Source organism: Manis pentadactyla, chromosome 14 (genome assembly GCF_030020395.1).
Source record: "Manis pentadactyla isolate mManPen7 chromosome 14, mManPen7.hap1, whole genome shotgun sequence".
Classification (NCBI taxonomy): domain Eukaryota; kingdom Metazoa; phylum Chordata; class Mammalia; order Pholidota; family Manidae; genus Manis; species Manis pentadactyla.
The window spans coordinates 6,596,877-6,614,618 of NC_080032.1; the positions used below are offsets into that span (position 1 = coordinate 6,596,877).

At 41.0% G+C, this 17,742-nt stretch overlaps 1 protein-coding gene across 1 annotated transcript in view; it reads right to left on the reverse strand.

The window, feature by feature from the left end:
- SFI1 (SFI1 centrin binding protein) overlaps nucleotides 1–17,742 on the reverse strand; it is a 67,137-nt gene that overhangs the window by 26,738 nt on the left and 22,657 nt on the right. The window contains 7 exon segments of the mRNA XM_057491633.1: nucleotides 1,162–1,254; nucleotides 2,250–2,320; nucleotides 4,008–4,169; nucleotides 5,478–5,634; nucleotides 13,102–13,204; nucleotides 14,594–14,711; nucleotides 16,894–16,988. Of these exon segments, the coding sequence (XP_057347616.1) occupies nucleotides 1,162–1,254; nucleotides 2,250–2,320; nucleotides 4,008–4,169; nucleotides 5,478–5,634; nucleotides 13,102–13,204; nucleotides 14,594–14,711; nucleotides 16,894–16,988 (799 nt within the window).

The window sequence follows — 17,742 nt, forward strand, 5'->3', positions numbered from 1 at the left end:
AAAAGTCAATGTCATTAAATTAAAAATGTACATCATGCTAACTGAAATAAGCCATCACAAGAGGGCACATACTGTAAATATGAAGTAACTAGAAGAGTCAAACTCAGAAAGACAAAGAAGAATAGTGTTTGCCAGGGGCTGGGGGAGCAGAGAGGATGGGAAGTTATCATTTAATGGATGTAGAGTTTCAGTTTTGCAAGATGGAAAGAGTTCTGGAGATGGATGGTGGCAGTGGTTGCACAATAATGTGAGTGTACTTAATGCCACTGAACTGTATACCTAAAAATAGTTAACATGATAAAGTTTGCTATGTGTATTTTATCATAATTAAAAAATAAACATGTTAAATGTTGGAGGGGTATGACAAAGGGACTGTTACTGATTAAAAGCCTTAAATGCATACTCAGATACAGTGGGTAATCAATCCTTAAATTAATCTTAGTTTGAAAAAAAACAGCTGTAAAGACATTTGGGGGCAAGTGTAGAAATCTGATTATGGGCTGGGTATGGGATATTAGTGAATTACTGTTCATTTTTTTGGGAATGATAATGATATTGTGGTTATGTAAGAAAATAATTTTGGGGGGGCAATGCATGCAGAAATGTGTCATGGTATCTGTAATTTACTTTGAAATGATTCAAAAAACATTAAAAAACTGAGGCAAACATAGCAAGTACTAACAATTGTTGAATTTAGATGGTAAGTATATAAATGTTTATTATACAATTATTTATATTTTTCTGTATGTTTGAACATTTTTATAATTAAAAACAAAACAAAAAGCCCCCATCCTTCTACACCCAGAGATACAATCTGTAAGCAGAGAGAGAACCTTTGTTGCCCTCGGGTCAGTCCACCACCGAGGACAATCAACTATGGTGCAAACACAGCCAAAGCCTCCCAGAGGGCAGAACTTAGAGTGTGCTCCCTAGGTCAGGGCTGGGATCCACAGTGCCTGATCTCTGCTTCGACTATGAATTTTCTTAGCAAACAGATAAAAAAGAGGATTAAACAAGGTAAAAACAAGAGTGTCTCTATTGGCTGCTATGGATTACTAAAGGTTTCAGAGTCTAAAGGTCTGGACAAATCTCTTAAGCACACAGGTTGGAATGAGCAGAATGGCCATCAGGAGAGGTCCCTTTACAGACGACGACTCTCACCATGATGCCGTGCTGCTGGTGAGCGAGATTCCTTCTTACTCGCTGGAGACGGGCACGGGTCACATTGTCTTTTAGGGCTCGAATGCAAAAGTGCTGAAAAGAAGAAAGGACACAACCGGTTACAAATCACAGTGCCTGGAAAAATAAGAGCAGCACCTGAATCATGTGGCAAGGAGCTCAGTCACGGCTGTTCATAGCTACTCCCATGTCCCCAACAGTGTTTCTCTGCTTCAAGATGCAACTGGGAGCTGATACAAGCAAGCCCTCACAGTAGGGACCTAATAATAGCTGTCACTACTCTGCTGTCCAGACACTACACAGAAGAAACACCCTCACCTCTGACAAGGAGAGATCCCTGTGACCCAGACGGGAACACTACAAGGGTGAAAACCATCAACTCTGCTTCTCAGGAAAGAGACAGACTTTTAACCTATGGTGGGTTTTTTTTTGTCTTTACCATGTGGTGGTCAACATGTGTACTTACACAATTATAAATGCAGTTTTGCAAGAGTAGAGTAGAGGGAAGAGGAGGAATCCTTGGTGAGTAGGGGGTCAGGGTAGGGGCAAGACGCGAGGGCCTGGCTCCAGCTCTGTCAATACTGCCTCCCTGTGGCCTGGGCAAAGCCCAGGCCCCCGCTCCCAGGCTTCAGTTTTCTGAGACAGAAGTGAAGCGTTAGGGGTTTCTGTGCTGGGCTCTGTGGAACTTCAGAGGCTCCTGAAAGTGTCTGAAGATCACCTCATGGTGAGGGTGGGGGAGGGCAGCCTGTAGAACAGAGACTACTCCAGGCCTGCCTTCACTCACAGCATCTCTACATGGACTGATTTCAGAGACAAGGCTCCCACCCTTAAAAAGGGGGCGTGCCATGTAAAAACCTCCAGGACTAGATCACTTCTGGGTTCCTCCAAATCCCTCTGACCCCACCATTACCTACACCATTACCACCTCTGATTCAGAATGAAAACAGGGACGCCTGTCATGAAGGGGGGCTTCGTGACTGAAGCTAACCCCGTAACTACTCCTGGTCCCCAGGAGCAGAAGCCTGAACAAGGCTGACAAGTGGAGCCTTGAGAGGCTGTGGCGCTCTTACCAGCAAGGTGCGGCTCCAGTGCCCTTCGGCCGCCCTCCACCGGGCAGCTTCCTCGGCACGCAGCAGCAAGTCTGCCAGGGGGTCAAGGCCTCTGTCTTGATAAGGTTCCCTCCCTGCACAGCATGATCCTAGTGACCCCCTCTGCAGGGTCCTGGCCACAGGAGATAATGGGCAGGCCAGGCGAGCTGATGGCCACCTCTGTCCCCTCCTCATGACCCAGGAAGAGTGGGCAAAAGGAAACCACGTGAGCTGCTTATCAAACAGCCGGCCTTGCCCCTTCTCCCCTCAATGCCCATTTGATGAGGGGCAAAAAATATTTGAGATAAATTGCCACCAGTTGCAGTAAATATTTCAAAATGGCCCCATCTAATGCGGAATCTGCTCCTTCTGCATTCTTTGTTTTGGCATCGCAGTCCAGTCAGATGTCTGAGCTAAAGCTTTTGAGTCACTTTCAAGACCTTTCTCCTCCCACTCCCTCCGTCTTCTAGGCTGCCAAGTCCATCTGCTCCCCCCCTGGCCTGCTGTGCCCACTCCAGCACCCTGCAGGGCATCTGACTCGGCCCCGGCACAGCCTGGGAAGAGCGCCTCCTCGCGTAGCTGCTCTCCCTGGGCCTGCTGTGCTCCTGTGATCCAGATCTAGCCCTTCTGAAGCACAGATCCGCACCACTTCTAAGGAACCTCCAGAGGACCCCCAGTGCCATCAGGATAAAGCCCTAATCTCTGACCACCGCACAGAGGGTGCCCAGCCTGCATCCACCCTCACTACCTACTGCCACCCAACACCCCCACAACTTACTGCACTCCCCCACTGCCACCCTTGGGTGCTTTTCCTCCTCTACGTCTGGGTACATGCCATTCCTTCCAGTTGAAAGGCCCTTCCTGATTCTCTACTGTGCGAATCCCCTGAGACACATTCAGCTCAAACATCACTCCTCACCTGACTCTCCACCATCTTGGCTCTCACAGGACTTGACACAAACCTCTATGATTGTACTTATCATGCCATGTAATCAAGACCCATGTTCTTATCTATTTTCCCCATGAGACAACAAACTACTGTTGGTCTTTGACTTTCTCCATATTCCAGAACTTGGGTAGGAGTTTAAAACAAAGCAAGAGTTCAGTGAACAATGAATGCGTGGCTGGGCCTCGGGGCAGTCCGCATCCACGCTGGGGCGCACGCTGGCGGGGCAGTGAAGCACGTGTGCACCAGGCTAAACCTCCTGGGTCTGACAGTGACTTGCTGTGACTCAACACTCAGCTGTAAAAGGGACCATGACACCTGCTCCCCAGGCTTCTCTGAGGACTAAGGAGGTAACGTGTAACATCTGCACATGGTGAAACCTTAATGAACAGAACTAGGATCATAATGGTATTGGGCTTCAAAGAAACAGACGGCTGTGACTATTTCCACGGCTTAGTGGGTAGAGAAAAGCAAAGAAATGGTAACAAAATTCAGGACAGTGGAATCACCAGAGGGGGAGGAAAGGGAACACAACCAAGGAGAAGACAAGGGTGTTAGCAATGTTCTAATTTTTAAGTTGGGTGGTGGGTACATAGGTGTTTATTATTATTCATTAAACAAATTAACTACTTCATGAACTAGTTAAACTAATAACAAACTCTTTTGTAACCATATTCCCAATTAAAAAATTTTTTTAAGTCACCAGAGATTAGGACCATTTGATATTGTTCAGGCTGCTGAGCTCATGCTGTTCTGCTGACGAGGGCACAGGGCCGGGTGGCTAGAAAGGATACAGTGCTTCCAGTGCGTAAAGGCCCTCCGCAGCACCATTCTCCTGGCCAGCCCCTCTACCCGAGCGCGGAGGGCATACACGCTCTCCCTCTGCTCCCAGGCCCACTGCCAATCACAGAGGTAAGTCTGGAGCACAGTGACACGGCGGAATTGCTCAGCCATCACTGCAACAGAGAAAATAACTTACGTGCTGCACCCCACCTGGTCGCACAGTTGGGAGATGAGCTTGAAGCATCTTTAAGATAAGCTGTGCCCCACTCTGGCAGACAGCAGGGATTCAAAGCTGTTCTCAGAAAGAATAGTATTATAATAGAAGGTTTTCAAACACAAGAGAGTTATTTGGAATCCCTTAGCTATATCTTCTCTCCCAGGCAAGAGAAAAGGTAATTTCAGGGAGGAGGATGTTATAAAATCAGTTACATCAGAGTTAAGGCTTCTAGTTAGCTACTGATGAGCAGGAAAGCCAACTGCTACTTTCAAAGGAGACTCTTACTTTTGCTCTTTACTGACGTCTCCTGGATAGGACTTTAGGGATGAATCAATGACACACAGCTTGGTCAGCATGCTGGCAAAGGCTTTTTTAAACTTTCAGCCAGGCTGATCCTGGCTGCCAGCTTCCTCTGCTTTTAACATTAATTAGCTAATGGCCTGATGAACTGAAGTCAAGGAAGTGGCAGGGAATCAGTCCTGGAATTCAAAGGCTGTAAGCAGAGACATGTCACTCTGCAGTTCATGCTAAATAGCTTACTGCCTTCACCCTCCAGGCTTGGGCAGCCAGACAGCTGGTCCCCCGTCACTATCCTCAAATGGACACATTCAAACTCTCCCAAAAGACAGTGCTGGCAGCCTAGGAAATTTCTGCAGGGAGGTCTAGGTGAAAACCAAGAAGCCTAACCCAGTATCTAGCACACTGTTGTATCAATTCTGTGCAGGCTCAAGAAACCAAAGGACAGATAATCCCAATAATCATGACTTATGTGTTATTACTTCTGAACTCTCACTGGGAAATGAAACCACAAGAACAGTGTCCAAAAAACCTGACATCAAAAATCATGCATATTTGAATAATTGGAACAAGCAGAAACAATCCAAATAAGTGTCACCAGAAGAGTGGTTAAGTAGATTAAGCCAAACGATCATTAAAAACATAATTTATCAGAACACTTAAATAGTAGTGTTGATTAGTTATATGAAAAAAAAGCAAGATACAGAATGATGTATATCATATTAATCATAACAGTCACAGTATTTGTAGTGTAACTAAAACCCTGATGGATAAAATAGATGCATAGAAGAAAAGGCCAGAAGGCAATAAATGTGAATTGAGGACGATGCATTTTCCTCCTCAATCTCCTTTTTCCAAAATTTGTAGCACGATGCAGTCCTCTCTCTCCTCAATCCATTAGTACCACTGGCAGCCGGAGAGTGGCTGTGACACGACCGTCTGTCTGAGCCCAGGACATCCTGCTCACCGTTTCGCTGTCTCTTCACTCTGCGGACCTGCAGGTACTCAAGCCAGACCTTCAGGGATCTCCGCTTTTGCCAGTGCTGGTGGTGTTGCGCCGCAGAGACCACCTTCTGTCTTTCCCTTTGGACAAGCAGGAGCTGCTCCCGCCAGCGCAACCACGCCTGAAATCAAGAAAAAAGACAATGGTCAAAGGAGACGAAGAAACCGGGTGAAGGACAGGTGAGGGAAAAAGACAACAGACAAAGACACACCGGACACACTGGAAAGGCTAAAATTAGAAACAAGGAAGCAGCAATCCCCAAGCCAGACCATAAGCGATGGGAATTTGGGGTAAAAGCCATTTCAGAGGACATTTTGCTTCTAGAAAGTAATTTCTTTTCTGGATAAACAACCAAAAAAAAAAAAAAAAGAGGAATAATCAGATCACAGAGACACCAGAAGCAGGGGCAATCCAAGAAGTGATATAATTTAGATTTGGGAGAGGTGAGCGCCTGACTTTTCTTCCAAAGTGGGAGAACGCCTATTGTCAAGTGGCCCTCTCTCAGGCACATTAGTTTCCAGGAAGTATACCTACAGAAGTTGAGAGTCTACCAAAGAATTCCCTTGATTCTTCATGAACACGCACCCTCAGTCAAGTACCCTCACCAGTACACACACCCTAGTTTAAAGGCAGCTGTCCTAAGATAACTTCATACCCTCTTTTCTTAAACCTGAAATACCTCTTCTTCCTTCCTCTCAGCTGAATACAATTCCTATTTCACCAAGAAAATAAACCATCAAAAGAGAATTTCCTCAAGTTCCCCCCATGTCAACCCAACCACCTGCCCATAGGCTCTACCTTCTCTCCTGCTCCTCTGCATAAACTGTCCATGCTCCCACCAAAGGTCACCCCCCAACCCACTACAGATACATCCCATCTTCTCTCCCTTTCTCAAGTTCATCACTCTGACAACAATTATTATATCATCAGTTTTTACTCTGCTAGATTTTAAAAATCAACACATTATTTTCCCATCCTAAAAAAAATTCCTTCAGGACTGTGACAACCAAAAGCAATGGGTGACCTCTGATTGGACCCTGGACTTGACACAAAAATAGTAGCAATATACAGTCTGAGTATGAACTGTGTTTTAGGTATTATATCAACATTAAATGTCTTTGATATGATAATGATATTATGGTTATACAGGAGAATATCCTTATTTTTAGGAGATATAAACTGAAGTATTAGGGTAAATGTTATGTCTGCAAAGCAGCTCAGAAAACATAAGAAATAAATTTATATACCTAAAGAAAGCAAATGTGGCAAGACGTTAACAATGGGCTAAACTAGTAAACAGTATTCACCTTTTCTGGGATCTGTCAAAAATAAAAATTGGGAGTGTCACAAAAATCCTTTCTGAAAGGAATAAATCAGTGATTTCAAACAAGCCAACCCCCTTCTCTAGACCACACTTTGCCATCAGCTAACACTTGAGTTTGTTCTTTTCCAAACTCAACAGAGCTATTTTCTAATTCCTCTTCTCCCAGGCAGGCTTTCTTGAACTCTCTCCTCCCCATGAGGCTTACAGAAACTGCTCTTACCATGCACATTCAGCGATCTCCATTGCTACTCAATCCAAAGGTCAAGTCTGAGTCCTCACCATCCCTGACCTACCGGAAGCATCTGACACAGCTGATCACACCTGCCTTTTCCTGGCTTCTCTCCGTTCTTCCCGCTGCACGCTCTGGGCTGGAACTTCTCCTCTGACTGTACTCACTCCCTTTGTTTTCACCCAGTCTCACAGCTTTAAATATAATCTGCATGCTCAGGACTCTCAAATTTACATCTCAGGTCTGCACCTGTCCCACCCTCCACACATGTATCCAACCACCTCCTTGACTTCTTGTAGATATTCAAAAGGCCTGTCAGACTGAAGATACAGAGCTCTTTGTAACCTTTCCCCACAAACCTGCTTCTCCCTCCATCTTCCCCATTTCAGTAAATGGCAACTCCACTGTGCCAGTTATTTAGGCCAAAAATCTGGGAGTCATCTTGGATTCTTTCTCTGAAACTTTACATCTTATCCATCCATTAGCAAATCCTGTTAGCAATATCCTCAAAATATATCCAGAATCCAACACCATCTTGCTATCACCCTTGCCCAAAGTCTCACCTGAAATTTTATAATAGCTTCTGAACTGTTTTCCCTGCTTTTATCCTTGATCCTCTATAGTCTACTCTTAACACAACAGCCAGAATGATCCTTCCTGGTTTGCTTTGGTTATGTCACATACATCTCTTTTTTATATGGTGATTCCCCTCCCTGCCTTTTTCCTCTTTCATGCCACCAATTTGTGGGAGAAACCAGGTGATATACCCTATAAAATATTCCACACTTTAGATTTGACTGATTATCTCCTCAAGGTGTCTTTGACTGATTCCTCTGACCCCGCTATTTCCCGTGGACTGACACATTCACATTAGACTTGGCTGCAGTCATGGTCAAACTTTTAGGCAAGAATGCTTCTCAAGTGGTACTGGGTACTTCCCATCACACTGCACCAACAGGGCACATCACGGGGGCCGCCCCAGTCCAGCCATGCCAAGATGCTTCACTGGCTCCGATGATGTCAGCCGGATCCCCTCCATTATATTTCCCCAATGCTTTTCCCCTGGCCATTGCTGCCTAGATCCATTTTCTCATTAGGGATAGCAAAACAATTTTCTAATTCTAGTAGTCCTGCATCTAGTAACTGGAATTCTGTAAAGAAGCCCACTGTCATTAACCTTCTGGTTTCATAGAAATACGGTTTATACAGGAAAGGCAGGATAAGTGCTTGATTTTTACCTTTAGAATTTTTGAAAAATCGTATAACCCAAAATTGTGAACAATAAGCTCCCTTGTATTTCTCATTATGAATGCATTGATTTTTATATGTTTGGTATATTTTCAATCCACTGCAGTCATTATTCTTTTGATCTGTCTCAGGACTATGAGAGCCCTTTCAAATTGGCCCCCAAGGTCTTCTGCCACAACCCCATTAACCTTTGGTACTTTCCTCAATTTCCAGCACCCACTATCCTAGGCTTATGATATCCATTTCCCGCTCTGGAATTACCCATTTCTCCAAAAGCCCTCAGTTCCTTTTAATGGGAAATAGTGGAGACCACAATTTGGGCCCTGGGAATGCAAAAAGCTATATTATTACCACTGTTCCTAAGTCTTTTCAGTAAAGAGAGTTAGAAACACACTTTTTAAGGTTAAAAAAAAGCCACAAGTCCATGTTGATATTCACATTGCCAATTTCAGATTACAGGGCCTTTATTTAATTTCTTTGGTTTTATACATGTAATCTTTTCTTTTGCACTGAAAATTGTGATTCCTAATGACACTGCCGTAGTTCTCTGCTTTTTCTTACAACATAGCCCCAAACCTGCCACTAACAGTAAGACAACTGAATGCAGTTTTAGATTTCTTAGCAGTTCTCTGTGTCCTCAGAATACATCCCACTAGGGATGAACATCAAAATACTGTATTTTAAAGTTATTTGAAGTAACTATTTTCTCTGTGTAGTCATCACTATAAACATGATACAAGTTTATCTCAGTATGTTTTACAAGTTTTAAAGTTTGTCTCAGTGTGCTTTTTTCCCTTTTTATTTACCTGTGTTTTTTAATTATATAAAACATTTACATGGTTCCAAAGTTTAAACTATACAACAAAGTAAATTCACGGAAGTGCTTTGTTCCTACACTGTTCCCTCCTGCCCCCTGAAGGTAGCAATAGCTTTTTGTCCTTTTTTATTTGTTTTTCCATTATTTCTTCTTGCAAATATAAACACACACACACACACCCCTCTCTCTCCCTCCCTCCCTTTCTTATTCAAAAGGCAAGTACACAATGAACCAGAGGGATCTTGTTAAGAGGTAGGTGTGATCATATCACTGTTCTGGTCAAAGCCAGGGGTCTTCCCACCTCCCCTGGGATAAGAACCAAAGCCTTTATGGGCACAGCCTGCAAGGCCCAACGTTCTGCCTCCTTGTTATCTCATGACCTAATCCTTCCTAGGCTCCTTCTTCTCATGGTCAATAATATATCACGATATATATCAAGTTCATGCATGGGATGACTCAATATCATAAACATGACAATTTCCCTGATCTAATGCAAAAAGTCATTATAATAAAAATCCTAGTTAGGCTTTGTTGTGGAACTTGACAAACTGATTCTAAAATTAGTAAGAAAGGGTAAAGAATAGCCAAGACAATTAAAAAAAAAGAATATAAGAGATCTATTTCCATATATGATGAATTAAAGCTATATAGTAGGAGCAGGAATAGTAATGACAGCTAGCATTTATTGAGCACTTCCATACTTCAGGCATTTCTCTGAGCATATTATATGTATCATCACACTTAACTCTCAACCACAATATGAAGTAGGTACTATTATTACCTACTTATGGATAGGAAATGTAAGATACAGGGAGGTTAAGTAAGTCACTCAAAAGTACAAAGCTAACAGGTGATGGAGGCAGAATTTCTACCGAGGCAGTCTGACTACAGAACCTTTGCTCTTTCTTATCAGCTTCATTAAGTAATAATTAAAATAGTGTGGTAATGGCTCAGATACATAAATGGACCAATGGAAAGGAGAGCCCAGAACAGACCCATGAATAAATAGAACCTTGTTCTATAATGGAGGTGGATTAATAATCAGTATTAAAAAAATGTTAAAGATCAAACCGTAAGACAAAAGAATAAATTAGGCTATGATTAAATTAATAACACCTAGATGAAAAAAGGCATCATAAGCAAAGAAAAAAAAAAAAAAAGAAAAAAGAAAAAACCCCAAGCTATAGACTGGAAGAAAGAACCTGCCATGTACACAACAGTCAAACAATTACTAAACAGAATCTACAACAATATCCACAAATCAATATGAAAAACACAAAACAACCCAAAAGAAGAAAGGAGTGAGGAATGTAAATGAGCTCAAAAGCAGAAACCCAAATGGCAAACAAGCACCTGGAAACAGGCTGGGCCTCACTACGAATTAGTGAAATAGAAACTAAAGGAACAAAGAATTAGCCCTTCATACCTATCACATCAGTGAAAATGACCAGGTCTGACAATGCTGAGTGCTGATTAGGCTGAAAGAAACGGGAACTGAAACTTTAGCACAGATTGGCTCGGCACTGGACAGAACTGGTGGTACCCAGGATGAAGAGACGAACACCCAGTGACCCAACAATTGCACTTCTAGGAACCAGACTAGAGAAATCCTCAGACTCCTGCACAAGGATTTACGCTTAAGAATGCTGTCTGAAGCACTCTTCACAACTGTAAAAAAGCAAGAAGTGACAGTCCATCAGTAGTGAACAGATAAACTATGCCTTATTTATACAATTCGATATTCAATTAATAGATCTCTCTGTATCCACACGGATGAACCTCAGAAATATCCTGTTGCATAAAAAAACAAGATGTGAAGGACATGTACAGTACGACACCATTCAAATCCTAACTACACAAAACCAGAGCATTTATTCTTTACGGATATATATGCACACATTTTTACAAGTAAAAAAGAACAATGACTTCAGTATCAGTACCAGGGTAGCAGCTCTCTCTAAGGAGAGAGCAAGCCTAGAGCTTGAACAGTGTCTGTTATCAATCCTGGGGCAAGTGTGGAAAATGTTTTTAAACCTGGATCGTGAGTACTTGGATAGCTTTTAACATTTTTATAAATGTTTTATATTTAATGTTTCTATGTTTGAAGTACATAAATTTAATTTTTTAAAATTTCACGTATTTCATGTCTGCCTGCCTGGTTCAGAGATGTTGTCAGGATTAAGAAAAATGACTTATGTGTAAGCTCTTGGTAAACCATGTAGTAATTATCAGACCCAAGGTATTATTACTTAAAATCTGCACAATAAAACCTGAATCTTAAGAATCTCATAGAGCTTTTGGTCCATGTCAATATTATCTCGATTACTCACATTTTCCATTGGATTTGATTCTGAATGACTTTGGGCTGTTTCATAAGCTAAATCCAACCTCAAACCATGAAAATCTGCTATACCAAAAACATTCAATCAAATCTGTTGTTGCAAGCTTTGAAGACAAGTGTCAAAAAGCAGTTCTTAAAAGTGTTCTGAGCCACAGAAGCAACAGTAGAATTAATTTATAGGCTCTCAAAGTGGCTGCTAGAAAGGGAAGAACACGCAGACTTGTAGCCCACCAGTGACAGAAAATCAGTCTGATTATGTTTCTTTGTTTATGGCATTTTCACATTTGTCAGTCCCATCTCCCTCCTGAGACTACAAGTCCCCTAAGGGTAGTGCAGCATGACGATTAACAGAACGGCCCTGCAGCTGTCAGGCTACTTGGGTTTAAACCCTGGTTCGATCTTTGCCAGGTTTCTGGCTCTCGTTCAAGTTACTTAGCCTGCCTAGTTTCCACAGTAATAATATGGGATCAGAAAAGAAAAGTATAAAAACTAACTGCTTTAATGCGTGGAAAACACACAGGCCAGCACCCAGCACAAGTAAGACCATAAGAAATGCTGTTGCCACCACTGCTTGTTACTGTTATCACTGCCAAGAACTGTGCCTCTCATTTCCTTGCTATTTGCCTCAGAAGACCTTTTGAGTTCAGAGGTCAGCAAACTTTTCTTGTAAAGGGTCAGATGATAAGTATTTTAGGCTTTGCAAGCTATACGGTCTCTGGTGCCACTACTCAACTCTGCCCTTGCATCTTGAAAGCAGCCTTGAACATTACATAAATGAATAGGTTTTACTGCATCCTAATAAAATTTTATTTACAACAACAGGCAACAGGCCAAATGTGACCTGTGGGCCAGTTTGCTGACCCCTGATCTCAATGACTGTACATGCTATTTGCATGTGATCTCCATATACTGCATGTATCTGTATGGACAATGCAAAACGTCAGATTAAAAAGATATTACTCCTACACATAGTAACAGGTACTCTTTTTTTTCTTCTTCCCTGTTCTATTCTCTATAATTGACTTGGCAGGCCTACAAATACCCAGTAAACAAAAAATTGACAGAAATTAAGAAGCCTGTCAAAGGCCATAAGAAAGCTTCACCTCTGCAGTTTTGGTACAGATGTTAGGCCTTTTATAATAGACTGAAAGCTAGCGGCTTCCCCAAAAGAAACCTTCTAAGATAAGCAAAATCATGCAAAAAATGAAGCCAGGTTTTCTTTACACTCTTATTTTCTTTTCTGCCCTCATTACTTTCTAACTTGCTGTAGGAAAATAGTAATGAAGAAATAAAGGATATACTGCTTCTTTTTAAAACCTATTTATAATTAATTCATAATCTCTTTCCAGCTCCACAGTTAGCAGACATTTTCTACAAACCATTGGTAATCACATCTGGCATATTCCTAATAGCAGCCTCTGCCTGTTGAAGAGCCCAGCCTTCCATGCTGCTTCTACACAACCCCCCACCCCCCCCAACCCCCAGCCCTCTGGGCAGCAGGGAGGCACCAGTAAAGAGGCGGCGGCCTGCTGGTGGGCCTTCTGCTTGGGACTCCAACCCCTCCCTCTGTGGGTGTGGGGATTGACAACAAGAACTTAGGATGTCAAAACCTGAGTCTGCAGGACTCACCTGCAGCTGGAGGCTTAGGGCCCTGTGCCTCACAGCAGACGCATGAAGGGCACGGCCCACGCGGACCTGTCCAAGGCTCCACCTCCACTTGCTCCACCACACCCTGTCAAAGAACAAGCCAAAGACAGAACCAGTCAGAAAAGCCACCCTGAAAAGAGAAGGGCAGTGAGGGCTGGGCCTCAGACCTTCAGCTCAAGTCCCTCTCCCTCAGGGTGCCACCCCAAGAGTGACATCTGTTAGAGTGACTGCTGATAAAAACAACTGAGAAACAGTCCTAGCGCTGCCAATTAAGGGCTGGAAACTGATATTTCCTCAGCTCAGATCCAGCCTTAGATACTATAGACAATGCTCTGTTTGGCCTACACAGGCTTGTTTTTTTTAATATGAATTATTGCCAACATTTAAAAAATCAGGAGATTTCACAGAATAATTTGCAAAAAAAGTGGCTTTTAGATTTCTAGTATTGATGGATTCCTTCCCTTCCTACCATCCTACCAGGTTTTATTCCAGTCTTGGTTTCTTTTCTTCCTGTTTTCTTATTTTCTGGGGGAAAACAACAATAAGAAAATAAGATTTTGTAACCTCTGCTTTAAGGTTAAGAAACACTTATTCTGGCCACTCTAAGCCACCAAAATCTTTCCTCCTAACTTAGGCCATGCTTAGCTACATCACTCCAAAATCTCAGGCTATCTTGCATCATTATTTATCTTTTTAATCACTTAAGGAATTTTAAATTCCCTGAATGCAGCCCTAATACTCAGTATGGTACCAGGAAAAATTTAAACCCTCAATAAATATACACTGAATGAATAAGCTTATGAAAAATACATCGTCCATAGATTTTAGCAGAATTGCATACTTATTAAGCATTTAAAAATATCTGAATACATTTTAAATAAGTTTAAATAATTTTTATTTTAAATAACTTCTTTAGGCCCACTAATGTTCTAGATACTATGCTGAATACTTTACAGATATTATCTTATTTGTTTCCCAGGACACCCTGTAAGATACTTAAACGTGTGCCTATGTCACACATGAGGAGAGTGAGACAGCCCAGCAGTATATGCTGGAACAAGGATTTTAACCCAGGTCAGTCTAGCAGTAAAGCCTGTTCTTATCCATACTACATACAGGGCCCAGTTCTTTCAGGCAGGAACTGAGCTTTTAATAGAACGTCATTCAGGACATCAGAGGACCACGAGAGACAACGTACAGTGGAATCAGTCCCAATATAAAGCAGCTCATTGTTATACACATCTGGCTTTGAAAGTGGACTAACTCATGTCTGTCCAACATGTGGACAATGCTGATGAGACGCAGTGCAGGGCAGCAGTTAAGAACATGGGCTAAAAAAAAAAAAAAAGAAGAACATGGGCTTTGGCATCAGAACGATGGGTAGGTGAGCCCTGGTTTTGCCTTTCCAGCAACATAAAGCAAGGCTGAGGTAAAATGATGGCTGATGATGTGTAGGGCAATTGAGCACACTCACCACAGAACACTTCGCTGCCTAAACTCCAGGGCAGTGGACTGCATCCGAAGTTTGGTCCTACGACAAACCACATAGACCAACCAGGACTTCCAGGCCTGTCGCATCTTTTGCTTTGCATCTAGACACACCAAAGAGATTTTCAAAACAGGGTAGGGAGAGATGGCTTTTTCTGGGTTATGATGGGCTCTCTGTACTCATCCCTCCTTTTGAGTAAATTCCTTCAGCCTTCAAGTGCCCCCTGCTGGAAAAGTTGTGAACCTCTACAAAATTAATAAGGATGCAAGTATATGTAAAGAATGGATACATAAGTGGTAACATTTACAAAAGATTTAAAGGAAAATTAATATACTGCATTGTTCAGAAATCCTTTATTTTAAAAGCCCTCATCTCTTACTTGTATGTTTTTCAATATTTACAGATGAAATAATGTGAATGATACAGAGAGCAGAGAAATAAGACTGAGTTGACAATTGTTGATGTTGGGTGATGGATACACAAAGGAGAGTTATTCCATCTTTCAATTTTTTAGATATTTAAAATTTTCCATAATATAAAGTTAAAAAAGAAGAAAATACGCCATGAACTTTACTGTTTTAAACAATAATTGTAAAGTTGTACGAGTAAAACTAAAGGAAAGGATAGTATGTTATCTGTTTGGGAAACAAAATAAAAGGGACCAGTAATAATATTGGAGGAAACGGAATTTACTAAAGGTCCACAGATCTCATTGTGGTAAATTCCATTTTCATTATGAAAGTCATTACTAATGAAGTAAATTTCTTCTCTTTTTGGCACACAAAGGAGGGTATAAAAGTATATAATCCATTTACAGGACATTTTCCAAATTGTGGTCAGTAGGACTGTAGCTATACTTATATTTCATAGTTGCTAACAAGTCAAATCAAAATATGAAAAAGTAGCTTCCTTGGGCCCACCCCAGACCTCAGGAATCATTACAACTCAGGCAACGAGGCGAGTATGGTACTGAGGCTTAGAGTTTGGGCTTCTAAGTAAGGCAAGTAAGAGTATGAATATTGACTTTGTCGCTAGCTAAGTAACCTCACACAAGTTACTCATCTGTAAAATGGTGCCTCCCTTACAGCCATGTTTGCAAATAGTAAATGAAATTATCCATGAAAATTATCTCCAATAGATGCAAGCTGTTATTTCTGTGTGTAGAACCCAGGAATCTGCTTTAACTATCTCTGCCATGATTCTGACTGATAATTTGAGAACCGTGCTTCCCTAAGGCCTAAAAGTACTTGCACTTTCTATTTAACAGTGTAAGAGTGAAAAGACTCTCCCCTGGAGTCTGTGGGCATGACCTGAAGCAACTGTCATGTCAGAAATAACTTTATCTTAAAAATTCAAGTGACTTTTCCTTCACTCTGGAATACAGCTGTGTTGATTATAGCTATAAATAATATAAGACAGCAGAATGCAAATTCCTCAAGTAAATATAAAACATTCAGAAGACAGAGCATATTTTGGGCCACAAAACAAATCTAAACAAATTGACAGAACTGAAGTCATATTAAGTCTGTTCTCTGATCATAATGGAATAAACTAGAAAATAAATACTAGAAAGAAATGGAAAATCCCCAATAGAGGACTAAACATACTTCTAGATAATCTATGGGTCAAAAGGAAGTCTTATGGGAAATTAGAAAACATTTTCTATTGAATAAAAACAGAACAGAAAATTTGTGGGATACATTTAAAGCAGTGCTTAAGGGAAACTTTACAGCAGTACACACCATGTTAGAAAAATGGAAAGCTTTCAAGTTAATAATCTCAGCTGGTATCTTAAGAAACCAGAAAAAGAAGAGTAAATTAAAACCAGACCTTGGAGAAGTGAGATAATAATAACAAAGATAGAAGAAGATATCACAACTTGAAAACAGGAAAACAATAGAAAATATCAAAGTGGTTATTTGAAAAAATTGATTAAAATTGATAAAGCTCTAGCCAGACTGACCAAGAAGAAAAGGCTAAAGAACCACAGAATGTACAGCAGCAAGAGTAAACCCTAGCGTAAACTAGGAACTTCGAGCAATATTTTTTTATGTCTCAGTCTTTTTATGTCAACATAGAAGTTCATCAGTCGTAACACATGTCCTGCTGTTGCCGGGGCTGTTGATGATGGGGGAGGCTGTGCATGTGGGGGAGGAGGTATATGAGCAATCTCTGTACCTTCCCTTCAGTTTTGCTATCAACTAAAAATGCTCAAAAAAACTCCTTAAAGAAAAAAGTAAAGTAAATGGGGGCATTTTCTTTAGACATGTTCTTTCTTCTCTCACCATGATCCTTGGCTCTCATGTGCTTGTTCCTCTTCTCCTGCTGTTGATGCACGTAAGCCTTCCAGGTCTGGAACATTAGGTTGTATAAGTAATATCTGAGGGAGCCAAAAAAGCAAATGGCATTTCTTTAAAACAAAACAATTAAAGTGATATCCAGTCTGTTCTGTTCTCATGAGAAATTAACATGGACATTTCTGACATAATAAATTCATATCTATATTCTAAGCTAAAATTTCACTTTCTACATTCATTGTGAAACCTATTTTCCTTGACGGGGAGCCATTCTTCACACCTCATAGTATCACTATGAGAAAAGGCTTGAATTATCCGAGAATAAGCTCACCTTCAGCATCCACAAAGCCTGGACATTTGGAATGAGATCATCATATATTGATCATCACATCATAAAACATAAAACAATCTTTCTCCTTTGCATAAAAACATGGTCAATGACACTTTTCCTTTGTCTTTCCCATTTTGATACATACACTATACACATTAAGACCATCAGTCCTTCATATTTTCACTACCCCATTTCCTAAAACTTGATTTCTAATCTATCAGCTTATTAGAATAATTCAACATTACATTTTACCTGAAATATCCATAAATCAGAAACCTTGCCCCCCAAAAAACTAAAAAGGTTATTATCATGAGTGTTAATATCATTTCAAAAAGATCCAATGTATAAGACACTCAAAAAAGATATAAATATTTATATTTGATATAATTCCCAGTTTTGACTTTTTCCTTCATTTATCCTTAGGCCTATAAATGTCAAGGATTAAGAGAGTTTTTTTTTCTATTTCTATTTTCTTAATGTCCTATATTGGGCATATATTTTCTCCC